Source organism: Ranitomeya imitator, chromosome 1, assembly GCF_032444005.1.
Source record: "Ranitomeya imitator isolate aRanImi1 chromosome 1, aRanImi1.pri, whole genome shotgun sequence".
Lineage (NCBI taxonomy): Eukaryota > Metazoa > Chordata > Amphibia > Anura > Dendrobatidae > Ranitomeya > Ranitomeya imitator.
The window spans coordinates 1,164,186,466-1,164,200,939 of record NC_091282.1 but is presented as its reverse complement, the minus strand read 5'-3'; the positions used below and the strand labels follow the sequence as shown (position 1 = coordinate 1,164,200,939).

Genomic DNA, 14,474 nt, shown 5'->3' with positions numbered 1-14,474 from the left:
CCAAAATGTGGAGGAAAATGGGGGGTGCGTCTTATATTCCGGATGTACCGACTCTGGCTGTGGTGGGGAGGTGGGGGAGCAGTTTCGGCAGAGCAGCGGGTTACAGAGGCAGGAGTGGGCAGCTCTGGCTAACTCCTATGCCCACTGCTAAAGAGAAATTAATATGCACTGCTTTCCACCAACATGGGCGTGGAGGGCAATGAATATTCATTTCTTTCTGGTATCCTGGTATGATTGGTCCCATCCCATTGCTGGTATAATTGATCCCATCCTTATTCTGGTATGATTGGCCCCATCCCATTGCTGGTATGATTGGCCCCATGCTTATTCTGGAATGATTGGCCCCATCCCCTTCCTGGTATGATTGGCCCCATCCCGTTGCTGGTATGATTGATCCCATCCTTATTCTGGTTTGATTGGTCCCATCCCCTTCCTGGAATGATTGGTCCCATCCTTATTCTGATATGATTGGCCCCATCCCGTTCTTGGTATGCATGGCCCCGTCAGAAAAAAGAAAAAAAATAAGAAAACAACAAACATTACACTTACCTTCCTCCGCTCCCTCGCAGCGTCCTGCTCTGTTGCCAGCAGCGGCTTAATGCTTGTAAGCAGTGCATGGCAGGGACGTCATGCGCTGCTTGCAAGCCAAAGGGCAGATGCCGGAATACTCACCAGGACTGTTCATCGGAGATCGCGGTGAGTATCCATTCCTCTTCAGTAGCGCGCAGTGTCAGCCGCTGGCTTCATGCTGCCACCGCCGGTCACGTGTGCCGATACTGAAGAGAAATGAATATTCTGAATATTAATTTCTCTTAAGTATCAGCACACGTAACTGCCGGCAGCAGCAGGAAGCAGGCGGCTGACACTGCGCGCTACTGAAGAGGAATGGATAATCACCGCGATCTCCGATGAACGTTCCCGGTGAGTATTCCGGCAGCCGTGCACTGCTTGTGAGCAGCACATGACGTCCCTGCCATGCACTGCTTACAAGCATTAAGCCGCAGCTGGCACCGGAGCAGGACGCTGCGAGGGAGTGGAGGAAGGTAAGTGTAATGTTTTTCTTTTTTTATCTTTTCAGATGGGTCCATGCATACCAGGACTGGGATGGGGCCAAACATTCCAGGATCAGGATGGGACCAATCATACCAGAATAAGGATGAGGAGGCCATGCGTACCAGGATCGGGATTGGATCCTGCATACCAGGATAGGGATGAGGGCGATCATTCCTGCCAGGATAGGGATGAAGGAGCGATGCATACCAGGATAGGGATGAGGAGGCCATGTAAACCAAGATAGGGATGAGGAGGCCATGCATACCAGGATAGGGATGAGGAGGCCATGCATACCAGGATAGGGATGAGGAGACCATGCATACCAGGATAGGGATGAGGAGGCCATGCATACCAGGATAGGGATAAGGAGGCCATGCATACCAGGATAGGGATGAGGAGGCCATGCATACCAGGATAGGGATGAGGAGGCCATGCATACCAGGATAGGGATGAGGAGACCATGTATACCAGGATAGGGATGAGGAGGCCATGCATACCAGGATAGAGATGAGGAGCCATGCATACCAGGATAGGGATGAGGAGGCCATGCATACCAGAATAGGGATGAGGAGGCCATGTATACCAGGATAGGGATGAGGAGGCCATGCATACCAGGATAGGGATGAGGAGACCATGTATACCAGGATAGGGATGAGGAGGCCATGCATACCAGGATAGAGATGAGGAGCCATGCATACCAGGATAGGGATGAGGAGGCCATGCATACCAGAATAGGGATGAGGAGCCATGTGTATCAGGATAGGGATGAGGGGGCCATGCATACCAGGATAGAGATGAGGAGCCATGCATACCAGAATAGGGATGAGGAGCCATGTGTATCAGGATAGGGATAAGGAGGCCATGCATACCAGGATAGGGATGAGGAACCATGTATACCAGGATAGAGATGAGGAGCCATGCATACCAGAATAGGGATGAGGAGCCATGTGTATCAGGATAGGGATGAGGGGGCCATGCATACCAGGATAGGGATGAGGAGCCACGTGTATCAGGATAGGGATAAGGAGGCCATGCATACCAGGATAGGGATGAGGAACCATGTATACCAGGATAGAGATGAGGAGCCATGCATACCAGAATAGGGATGAGGAGCCATGTGTATCAGGATAGGGATGAGGGGGCCATGCATACCAGAATAGGGATGAGGAGCCATGTGTATCAGGATAGGGATAAGGAGGCCATGCATACCAGGATAGGGATGACGAGGCCATGCATACCAGGATAGGGATGAGGAGGCCATGCATACCAGGATAGGGATGAGGAGGCCATGCATACCAGGATAGAGATGAGGAGCCATGCATACCAGGATAGGGATGAGGAGGCCATGCATACCAGAATAGGGATGAGGAGCCATGTGTATCAGGATAGGGATGAGGGGGCCATGCATACCAGGATAGAGATGAGGAGCCATGCATACCAGAATAGGGATGAGGAGCCATGTGTATCAGGATAGGGATAAGGAGGCCATGCATACCAGGATAGGGATGACGAGGCCATGCATACCAGGATAGGGATGAGGAGACCATGTATACCAGGATAGGGATGAGGAGGCCATGCATACCAGGATAGAGATGAGGAGCCATGCATACCAGGATAGGGATGAGGAGGCCATGCATACCAGAATAGGGATGAGGAGCCATGTGTATCAGGATAGGGATGAGGGGGCCATGCATACCAGGATAGAGATGAGGAGCCATGCATACCAGAATAGGGATGAGGAGCCATGTGTATCAGGATAGGGATAAGGAGGCCATGCATACCAGGATAGGGATGAGGAACCATGTATACCAGGATAGAGATGAGGAGCCATGCATACCAGAATAGGGATGAGGAGCCATGTGTATCAGGATAGGGATGAGGGGGCCATGCATACCAGGATAGGGATGAGGAGCCACGTGTATCAGGATAGGGATAAGGAGGCCATGCATACCAGGATAGGGATGAGGAACCATGTATACCAGGATAGAGATGAGGAGCCATGCATACCAGAATAGGGATGAGGAGCCATGTGTATCAGGATAGGGATGAGGGGGCCATGCATACCAGAATAGGGATGAGGAGCCATGTGTATCAGGATAGGGATAAGGAGGCCATGCATACCAGGATAGGGATGACGAGGCCATGCATACCAGGATAGGGATGAGGAGGCCATGCATACCAGGATAGGGATGAGGAGGCCATGCATACCAGGATAGAGATGAGGAGCCATGCATACCAGGATAGGGATGAGGAGGCCATGCATACCAGAATAGGGATGAGGAGCCATGTGTATCAGGATAGGGATGAGGGGGCCATGCATACCAGGATAGAGATGAGGAGCCATGCATACCAGAATAGGGATGAGGAGCCATGTGTATCAGGATAGGGATAAGGAGGCCATGCATACCAGGATAGGGATGACGAGGCCATGCATACCAGGATAGGGATGAGGAGGCCATGCATACCAGGATAGGGATGAGGAGGCCATGCATACCAGGATAGAGATGAGGAGCCATGCATACCAGGATAGGGATGAGGAGGCCATGCATACCAGAATAGGGATGAGGAGCCATGTGTATCAGGATAGGGATGAGGGGGCCATGCATACCAGGATAGAGATGAGGAGCCATGCATACCAGAATAGGGATGAGGAGCCATGTGTATCAGGATAGGGATAAGGAGGCCATGCATACCAGGATAGGGATGAGGAACCATGTATACCAGGATAGAGATGAGGAGCCATGCATACCAGAATAGGGATGAGGAGCCATGTGTATCAGGATAGGGATGAGGGGGCCATGCATACCAGGATAGGGATGAGGAGCCACGTGTATCAGGATAGGGATAAGGAGGCCATGCATACCAGGATAGGGATGAGGAACCATGTATACCAGGATAGAGATGAGGAGCCATGCATACCAGAATAGGGATGAGGAGCCATGTGTATCAGGATAGGGATGAGGGGGCCATGCATACCAGAATAGGGATGAGGAGCCATGTGTATCAGGATAGGGATAAGGAGGCCATGCATACCAGGATAGGGATGACGAGGCCATGCATACCAGGATAGGGATGAGGAGGCCATGCATACCAGGATAGGGATGAGGAGGCCATGCATACCAGGATAGAGATGAGGAGCCATGCATACCAGGATAGGGATGAGGAGGCCATGCATACCAGAATAGGGATGAGGAGGCCATGTATACCAGGATAGGGATGAGGAGGCCATGCATACCAGGATAGGGATGAGGAGACCATGTATACCAGGATAGGGATGAGGAGGCCATGCATACCAGGATAGAGATGAGGAGCCATGCATACCAGGATAGGGATGAGGAGGCAATGCATACCAGGATAGAGATGAGGAGCCATGCATACCAGGATAGGGATGAGGAGGCCATGCATACCAGAATAGGGATGAGGAGCCATGTGTATCAGGATAGGGATGAGGGGGCCATGCATACCAGAATAGGGATGAGGAGCCATGTGTATCAGGATAGGGATGAGGAGGCCATGCATACCAGGATAGGGATAAGGAGGCCATGCATACCAGGATAGGGAGGAGGAGGCCATGCATACCAGGATAGGGATAAGGAGGCCATGCATACCAGGATAGGGATGAGGAGGCCATATATAAACAGGAGATATTATTAAGTACAGAATTGACCACGTTTTTTGTTTCAGTTTTTTTCCCCTAATTTTCTTCTCTAAAACCTAGGTGCGTCTTATGGTCCGGTGCCAGAATAGAAGAAAGACAGCGCCACAACGGTCAGTGATGAAGACCTTACGTGTTTAATCTGCCTCCTGCGGCGACGTTTCGGTACAATAACCTTTATCAAGCACAGTGTAACACATGTTCCAACCACCATTATATACAAATAGCACCACCCCCTATTTAGCGGTACACCAATAGGGATACAGCACCATACTGAAAAAAGACATATACATATAAATACATATCAAAATCACATTACAAATACTTTAACAATGACAATATCTAATCTAACAAAGATCTACTAGCTCCGATCGCTCTAATGTCAGAAATCCAGCCCACAATAGCACAGAACGCTTCCCCACCTTACAGTTGTAAACAAATGACGTTCCTCCAACAGACATGCAGCATTCCCCATAACCAGGATACCAGCCAACCCCCAGGATGACCTCAGAACGGCTGCTGTCCAATCATATTCACAGTTCCTTGTCATGTGATCGCAAAAGTTCCAGCATACAGAGTGTATTACTGCGCAGGTCCAGTCTTCTCTCCTTGTTGTCCTGACGAAAATATCCACTGCGCCTGACTGAAACGGCGTCCGTGTGGGACCAAATCAAGAGCGGTACTGCGCAGGCTCCAAGTCCTCACCAAACGCTGGTATACTCTGAAGGGCAGAGGCAGCAGTGCACATGTCCCACATAACTCAGGTGCATCGTAGAATAATCAGACATCTGCAGATGTACTTTACTAATGTCTTTACTTCCACAGTAATAGAGAATCCAGCAGCGCAGGAGTCTGTTAGCATTAAACCTGGAAACTCATGATAAAGAAGCAATGATAGCAAGAATGCTAATAAAAAAAAAATAAAAAAAAGGCACAGGCAAATCTATATAGAACAGCACCAACACATCAATAATAAATATAAGCATATATATGTATATATAGAGAAATCGAGCATTTATCATATTATCACAATCTTATACATATAAAAAACACTTATATCATTATACGATGTGGATAAAAGGCTAAGGAGATATTATACATGTCTGTAACCATACCAACATAACCAATAGCCTTCTCTCAAGGAAAAAGGCAACAAAATGATGAAGGAAAAAAGGAAAGAAAAAGGGTATAGCAGCACATTTTCAAAAGTGAAGAACACTATTGCATATAGAGGAGAACGTCTATTATATATAGTCCAAATTTCTTGGTCGGCTGAACTCCCAAAGCGAGCAATCATCAATACAAATAGAGTAAGTATACTACAGCTCATAAAGAATGAGACTCCTAAAACAAGAATAGAAAAGTATATAACATAGTTAAAAACAATATACTAAAAAGCATACTGCAGAGAATATAAAACGGATGCTAAAGACAACAGCTCTGTTGGTACTCTATGTTCATTCCCCTAGGATGCAGGGTGTCAAGCTCAAAAATCCATCTCAGTTCTTTTCTCTTCAAAAGTGCAATACGGTCTCCACACCAAGGTCTGACAACGAGATCCAAGGGGAGGATGAAATGAATGCCTCTACATCTTTGGTGGTAAATATATCCTCACTCTCTCTTTCGGATATTCAGGTTAAGCTATTGTCTAGGGGGTTATCTTTTTGTCCCACTGGAGGTACCAACTGGTTTGATCTTGACAATGACTTATTCTCCTTATTTAGACGGTTGAGATTGGCACTATTTTTTTCAGATAAAGAGGAACCTGTGTCCTTGGTTCCACAAGATAGCCTTTCACTCAGCAAGTTGGGCCTTTACAATAAGAGTGATTTTGTTCCTCCTGAGCATGATCCAGTTATTGAGACCTTTTCTAAATTTGTCAAGGCTGATATAGCCAGGCTAAGAAAAAGTAAATTGAGATTAGGTAAATCTAATTTAACTTATGCTGAGCGTAAAGAAATTGGAGTACTAAGGAGGAACAAATCCATCACCATCAAGCCAGCCGATAAGGGCGGGGCGTTGGTGGTGATGGATACCTCACAATATATCGGTGAAATAAGGTCTCAGCTTGCTGATGTTGATGTATATGAAAGGTTACGTGCAAATCCCACTCAGGGTTTCAAACTTGAGTTGGAGACAATGATTGAGGAGGCCCTGGGTATTGGCCTGATTGATGTGAAACTGGCTAGGTTTTTGAAGGTTGATCACCCTGTGGTCCCTATTCTGTACACCCTCCCCAAGATCCATAAGGATCTACAGAGACCTCCTGGTCGACCGATTGTGTCGGGCAGGGGGTCTCTGTGTAGTAAAGTGGCCATCTTCCTGGATCGTCTGCTGAGGGATTTTGCTGTTTCTGCTCCTTCCTATGTGAGGGACACAGGAGATTTTATTCAATCTCTTGAAGGTATACATATGGTTGATTCCACGTGGTTAGTCTCCTTCGATGTATCATCCCTGTACACCTCCATTGAACATACCAGGGGATTGTCCGCGGTCAGTGTGACGCTTGCTGGCTCCGGCATGGCTCCGGATTGTGCACGGTTCGTCCTGGCGCTGCTGGAGTTCATCCTGGGGAGGAATTTTTTTCTCTTCGGTGATGACTATTTCCTGCAGCGCCGCGGGACAGCCATGGGGTCCAATGTGGCCCCCACTTATGCTAACATCTATATGGCTGTCCTGGAGGGCGAACACGTGTACGGTTCGCGTTTTTGGGGTCATGTTAGGGGCTGGCGGCGTTACATTGATGACATTTTCCTGGTATGGGATGGTGACAGGGATGATCTTGATCTCTTTTTCCATTATTTGAACAATATACATCCTGGTCTCGGATTCACTATGGATTGTTCTCAGGATAAGATGCAATTTCTTGACACCTGTGTATACAAGTCTGGAGGGTGTTTACATACGGATCTTTATGTTAAAGAAACGGATAGGAATAACCTCTTGCATTTTTCTAGCGCACACCCACGTAGGATGGTTGAGTCCCTGCCCTGGAGCCAACTGATGAGGGTGAGGAGGATTGTGTCATGTAAAACTCGTATCGATGATAGATTAGAGGAAATGTGCCGGAAATTTCTATCAAGGGGTTACTCGAGGGTAGACCTTGAGAAATTTAAACAGCGGGCTTTGACCGTTAGAGGTGAAGATCTTTTGGCCCCTAAAGAAAGGGTTGAGTCGAATAAAAGAATCCCTTTTGTAACCACTTATGGTGGCATGAGTTCTAGGGTCTCAGACATTATACGTAGGCGTTGGCCTTTGTTGAGCAGGGGCCACTCTAATGTTGCCGGATTTCAAACACCTCCATTGTTTTCTTATAGGAGGAATAAGAACTTGAGAGATGAATTGGTTTTATCTGATATTGGGAGTTCCAAGAGAGACCTACAAATGACATTGAGCCAACCTAGTCTTGGCAACTTTCCGTGCCTAGGCTGTGCATCTTGCAGTAATATGATTAAGGGGGCTTCGTTTTGTCATCCTTATACCGGTAAAAGATATGAGATCAGGAAACGGTGCACATGTAGGAGCAATTTTGTGATATATGTCTTGACCTGCCCTTGTGGTCTCTTCTATGTGGGGGAGACCACAATGGAGGTCAAGGCTAGGATCAGCAAACACAAGAGTACAATTAGGACTCAAATATTGGAACTACCTGTACCGAGACATTTTCACGAAATGGGTCATTCAGTCAACCAATTAAGATACAGAGTTATTGATGATGTACCGGTGATGCGACGGGATGGAGACCGTATTGCACTTTTGAAGAGAAAAGAACTGAGACGGATTTTTGAGCTCGACACCCTGCATCCTAGGGGAATGAACATAGAGTACCAACAGAGCTGTTGTCTTTAGCATCCGTTTTATATTCTCTGCAGTATCCTTTTTAGTATATTGTTTTTAACTATGTTATATACTTTTCTATTCTTGTTTTAGGAGTCTCATTCTTTATGAGCTGTAGTACACTTACTCTATTTGTATTGATGATTGCTCGCTTTGGGAGTTCAGCCGACCAAGAAATTTGGACTATATATAATAGACGTTCTCCTCTATATGCAATAGTGTTCTTCACTTTTGAAAATGTGCTGCTATACCCTTTTTCTTTCCTTTTTTCCTTCATCATTTTGTTGCCTTTTTCCTTGAGAGAAGGCTATTGGTTATGTTGGCAGGGGCGTAACAACTGCGGTCGCAGGGGTCGCGACTGCGACGGGGCCCACAGTGTTTTCAGGGCCCGCCCAGTCCAGCAAACAAGTAGCAGGGGAAGGAGACAAGTCATGCACGCATTCTGCTGGCCACGCCCACAGCTTCCCCAGACTTTCAGCAGTGTGCGGCGAGTGGGCATGTCAGTGAAGGACATGTGGCCTAGCAGAAGGGCTGTGCGTGTCACTGACTGAAGCTGGAGAGATGGCAGGCATTAGCTGGTGAGTGATGTGCTGCTTACACCTGACACACACACACACACACACACACACACCTACCTGTTCTATGCGCACAGGACCTGTGATGAGGTCACAGGAGGGGAGGAGTCAGGGGTCACATGATCAGTGGCCTCAGTGTATGCACTATGCAGGACTCTGCTGTGCTTGATTGTCATGGTGCTGAATGAGGGGATGTTTATGTAACAGAGCCGTGTGTGTACAAGGTGTACATAGCGGAGCCGAGTATGTGCGTAGTGGAGCAAGGTGTACGGAGCGGAGTCAGGTGTGTACGAGGTGTACAAAGCTGAGCCGTGGGTGAAAGAGGTGAGCGGATTCGTGTATGTATGGGGTGTATGGAGTGGTGCTGCGTGTTTAAGAGGTGTATGGAGCGGAGCCGCGTGTGTAAGAGGTGTATGGAGCGGAGCCGCGTGTGTACAAGGTGTAGGGATCGGAGCCGCGTGTGTACAAGGTGTACGGAGCGGAGCCGCGTGTGTACAAGGTGTAGGGATCGGAGCCGCGTGTGTACAAGGTGTACGGAGCGGAGCCGTGTGTGTACAAGGTGTACGGAGCGGAGCCGTGTGTGTACGGGTTCTCGGAGCGAAGCCGTGTGTGTACGGGCTGTACACGGCTGTGGGCAGAGCCCAGCATGTGCACTGTGGGGGAGTATTGCGTGTACTTGCCAGTGTCAGAATGTGCAGTGCGCATGCTCCAGAGCCAACCAGTACACCCAATACACCCCCACACTGCACAGGTCTGGAAATGACGCACTGCAGCGTCATACCAGGAAGAAACAGCACACAGAGTTCAAACGCCGGGAGTGCGCTTGGAATTAGAGCGAGGGAGGACATATTACTATAGGGACATGTTAGTTATAAAATCATTTTTCTCAGCGAGTACAGGGCAGTATTAGGTCAGACTACACAACATTGCAACACAACTATAGTGTGCGAAATGAATAGGGAAAATGTGAATTTCGGTGAGAAATATTTTGGCGCGGGGGGCCCCATTTGAAAGTTCGCATCGGGGCCCCTCACTTTGTAGTTACGCCACTGTATGTTGGTATGGTTACAGACATGTATAATATCTCCTTAGCCTTTTATCCACATCGTATAATGATATAAGTGTTTTTTATATGTATAAGATTGTGATAATATGATAAATGCTCGATTTCTCTATATATACATATATATGCTTATATTTATTATTGATGTGTTGGTGCTGTTCTATATAGATTTGCCTGTGCCTTTTTTTTATTTTTTTTTTATTAGCATTCTTGCTATCATTGCTTCTTTATCATGAGTTTCCAGGTTTAATGCTAACAGACTCCTGCGCTGCTGGATTCTCTATTACTGTGGAAGTAAAGACATTAGTAAAGTACATCTGCAGATGTCTGATTATTCTACGATGCACCTGAGTTATGTGGGACATGTGCACTGCTGCCTCTGCCCTTCAGAGTATACCAGCGTTTGGTGAGGACTTGGAGCCTGCGCAGTACCGCTCTTGATTTGGTCCCACACGGACGCCGTTTCAGTCAGGCGCAGTGGATATTTTCGTCAGGACAACAAGGAGAGAAGACTGGACCTGCGCAGTAATACACTCTGTATGCTGGAACTTTTGCGATCACATGACAAGGAACTGTGAATATGATTGGACAGCAGCCGTTCTGAGGTCATCTTGGGGGTTGGCTGGTATCCTGGTTACGGGGAATGCTGCATGTCTGTTGGAGGAACGTCATTTGTTTACAACTGTAAGGTGGGGAAGCGTTCTGTGCTATTGTGGGCTGGATTTCTGACATTAGAGCGATCGGAGCTAGTAGATCTTTGTTAGATTAGATATTGTCATTGTTAAAGTATTTGTAATGTGATTTTGATATGTATTTATATGTATATGTCTTTTTTCAGTATTGTGCTGTTATGCCTATTGGTGTACCGCTAAATAGGGGGTGGTGCTATTTGTATATAATGGTGGTTGGAACATGTGTTACACTGTGCTTGATAAAGGTTATTGTACCGAAACGTCGCCGCAGGAGGCAGATTAAACACGTAAGGTCTTCATCACTGACCGTTGTAGCGCTGTCTTTCTTCTATTCTGGGATATGGACTTGCAGCCGGGCTGGACCCCTTGGCATTGACTTGCGCCAATATGCGAATGGAAGCTGTATGGACATAGGGTGCGGTTTTTCTCTTTTTGGATTTCTGCATACTTATGGTCCGGTGCGTCATAGTCCGAAAAATACGGTACCTTGTTTCGCAGAGAGCACCCCCGTCAGGGCGCTGCTGGTAGATTTGCTGCTTGACTTGGAATTCTTCCTCTTCTCCAGCGCATTCTGAAACACAATGGATCGCGTTATGCAGAAAGGACATATTGGGAAATAATTGCTCTGTGCACACTGGCTGGGAATATCAGTCATATTTTGCAGCATGACGGAAGAGTTTCATTTATCCACAGTGTCAGGAAAACAAGGTTCACATTTCATTCTTCCAATGTAGCTCAGTAAATTACAGGAAATAGATGATAGATGCACAACCTATGAGACCCCAACAATCACGAAAGTTGGGGTCCCAAAGTAGGAATGGAGTGGTGTGTGACTACTGCTCCATTTCCATTATTGGCTCTATGCGCGTGGCAGTGCGCAGGCGTGAGTGACTGCACCAGAGGCCGCACATGCTCACTACTGCTCCAATCACATGGGACAAGGGACCTCTGTTTGTTGAGAATGGTGGGGGCCCAGCAGTCGGACCCCCATGGATCATACATATATCACCTTTCCAGCGGACACATGTCGCTTGTAGTGGATAAGTGTTGCTAGAGGATAACCCCTTTAAGGTGGCCCATCTTTGGGGACAATTTTATTTTATATAACTTAAAGGAGTTATCCAGCCTTGGGGTACATAATCCTTTCTCCCACCACTGGGAGGAGAGCTCTTTACAGCAATTTATTATGGGGTTAAATGGGAGCTGTATACATAACAATGCACGGAGAGCTCCCTCTAGTGGCGGATCCAGACAGAACAAACATTAGCATTTCACTAGTTCAATAAAGCAAAGCAGGTGATATGGACCTCTGACCCATAAATTAAAAAAAAAAAACATACTGGACCATTTTTTAGATTAAATATTATAGGATCACTACTACTTGACCATCAAAATATTACAAGGATGCTAGTACGAAACCTGAAGTCTACGTAAAATGTGAAGTGCATGGAAATGTGTCACCCGAGAATGACCTAATATTTAAAGAGCGTTTCATTTTTATTTGATATCACTGCCTATAAAAATTAAAATCTTGCAATTTGCACAATGGCTACAAGACCTAATCTTAGATTCCTACTTCCTGTTGGGCACATGCACATTAGCAGCAATAACTGAACCCAGTCCCTTCTGAATTGTATTGAAGTATTTAATGAGCATGTCCTCATAGAGACAAAGGTCATTGTGCAGTGAGGGAGAGGAGGGGTGCTGTGACATCACCTATTGTGATCAGGGCTGTGGAGTCGGTAAGCCAAAACTCCGACTCCTCAATTTCCATGACTCTGACTCCACCATTATGGGCTCCGATTCCAACTTCACAGCCCTGATTGTGATTGGTGGATCTTGTGTTATCTACTGTATATAGAGGTGGTATCTGAAATTGTCATCCTGTCTGTGATGATAATGAGACTTCTGAAAAGCTTTCTGTACAGAATAGGAAGTGTGAGTGACATTATTTATTATGATAGTGTGATGCAGAGACCCTTGTTACAGGTAGGGGGCGCTGCATGGTCTACCCAGAATACGCATGGAGGCATATTGAGGCCATAGGAATGCATGGCAGTCGCAGGCATAACTATGGTGATGAGACAAAGTCCGGCATTATTGTGAATGGCCGGTATGTGTGTTGCAGAGGAAGACACTCTGAGCCGTAAGGCTGATGTAAGGTTGTTTTAGGACCTGTAGTCCCACAAGTAATTGTGTTGTTTGAGAGGGAGGCTGGCAGGGATAGTTTAAAAGACCGAACTAGCCACACTCAGCACCCATCTATGAGAGTGGTTACAGGTTGATAATGTGACCAGGGTGAGGGTCACATGGTTCCTGTGTATGGACCTGAATGCTTGGCTGGTAGGTCCTGTGATGGGAAAGGCCTGAGTGTTGGGAGGTCCAGAGTGGGGACCTGATCCCTGAAGAGCACCTGGTGAGGCCGTGGACCTAAGTGGCCTGGGTGTTGGGAGGTCCAGAGTGGGGACCGGAACCCTGAAGAGCACCTGGTAAGCCTGTGGTCCTGAGTGGCCTCTGTGTTGGGAGGTCCTGTGTGTGGACTGGATGCCTGAAGAGCACGAGGTGAGGCCAAGCACATGCAGAGCCGGTGACGGCTACTGTGTTGGGGAAGCTACCGCCCTTCGGTCTGTCTGGACTGAGGTGTGCCTGCCAGGCAAGTTGGTGATCCCGGTGAGGCAGCCTTCCCAAGAGAGAGGACTGACAAGGAGTCAGCGGGTGGAGCAGGAGCTCCTGTAAGGTACCTCCACACACTGTTGGTGCTTATTGTGTTTTATGAACTAATGAACTGTGCGGCATGCGGTCACCCATGGCAACTGGACAAAGTAAGGTCCAGCATGTTTAGTGTCTGCGAGATGAAGCCATATACGAAGTGATGTAATGAACTGTTCGTGGTTGCAGTTTATGATACCTGAATAAACCGGATAGACTGTTTTGTGTTAAAAAAAAAACCATGCCTGTGTGCATTTATCCCGTTGCCAAGCGAGTATTCAGCTACCCGTTAGTGAGCGCTATCTCACAATAGGTAGATCTTGTGTTATTTACTGTATACAGAGTTGCTACCTGCCATTGTAATCCTGTCTGTGGCGATAATGAGACTGGAGAAAAGCCTTCTGTACAGAATGGGCTGTGTGCGTGACATTATTTATTATGATAGGTAGATCCTTTGTTATTTTCTGTTTATAGAGGTGCTACCTACCATTGTAATTCTGTCTGTGATGATAATGAGAATGCAGAAAAGCCTTCTGTACAGAACAGGAAGTGTGAGAGACATTATTTATTATGATGGGTAGATCCTGTGTTATTTACTGTATATAGAGGTGGTACCTGACATTGTAATCCTGTCTGTGATGATAATGAGACTTCTGAAAATCCTTCTGCACAGAATGGGAAGTGTGAGTGACATTATTTATTATGATGGGTAGATCCTGTGTTATTTACTGTATATAGAGGTGGTACCTGACATTGTAATCCTGTCTGTGATGATAATGAGACTTCTGAAAATCCTTCTGCACAGAATGGGAAGTGTGAGTGACATTATTTATTATGATGGGTAGATCCTGTGTTATTTACTGTATATAGAGGTGGTACCTGACATTGTA

At 46.9% G+C, this 14,474-nt stretch overlaps 1 protein-coding gene across 4 annotated transcripts in view; it reads right to left on the bottom strand.

Annotated features, from left to right (window-relative positions):
* CCDC149 (coiled-coil domain containing 149) overlaps positions 1-14,474 on the bottom strand; it is a 128,417-nt gene that overhangs the window by 22,999 nt on the left and 90,944 nt on the right. For all 4 annotated transcript variants that reach the window (XM_069744656.1, XM_069744658.1, XM_069744657.1 and 1 more), the window contains exon 8: positions 11,362-11,446. In XM_069744656.1, the coding sequence (XP_069600757.1) occupies positions 11,362-11,446 (85 nt within the window). The remainder of the gene's footprint in view (positions 1-11,361; positions 11,447-14,474) is intronic.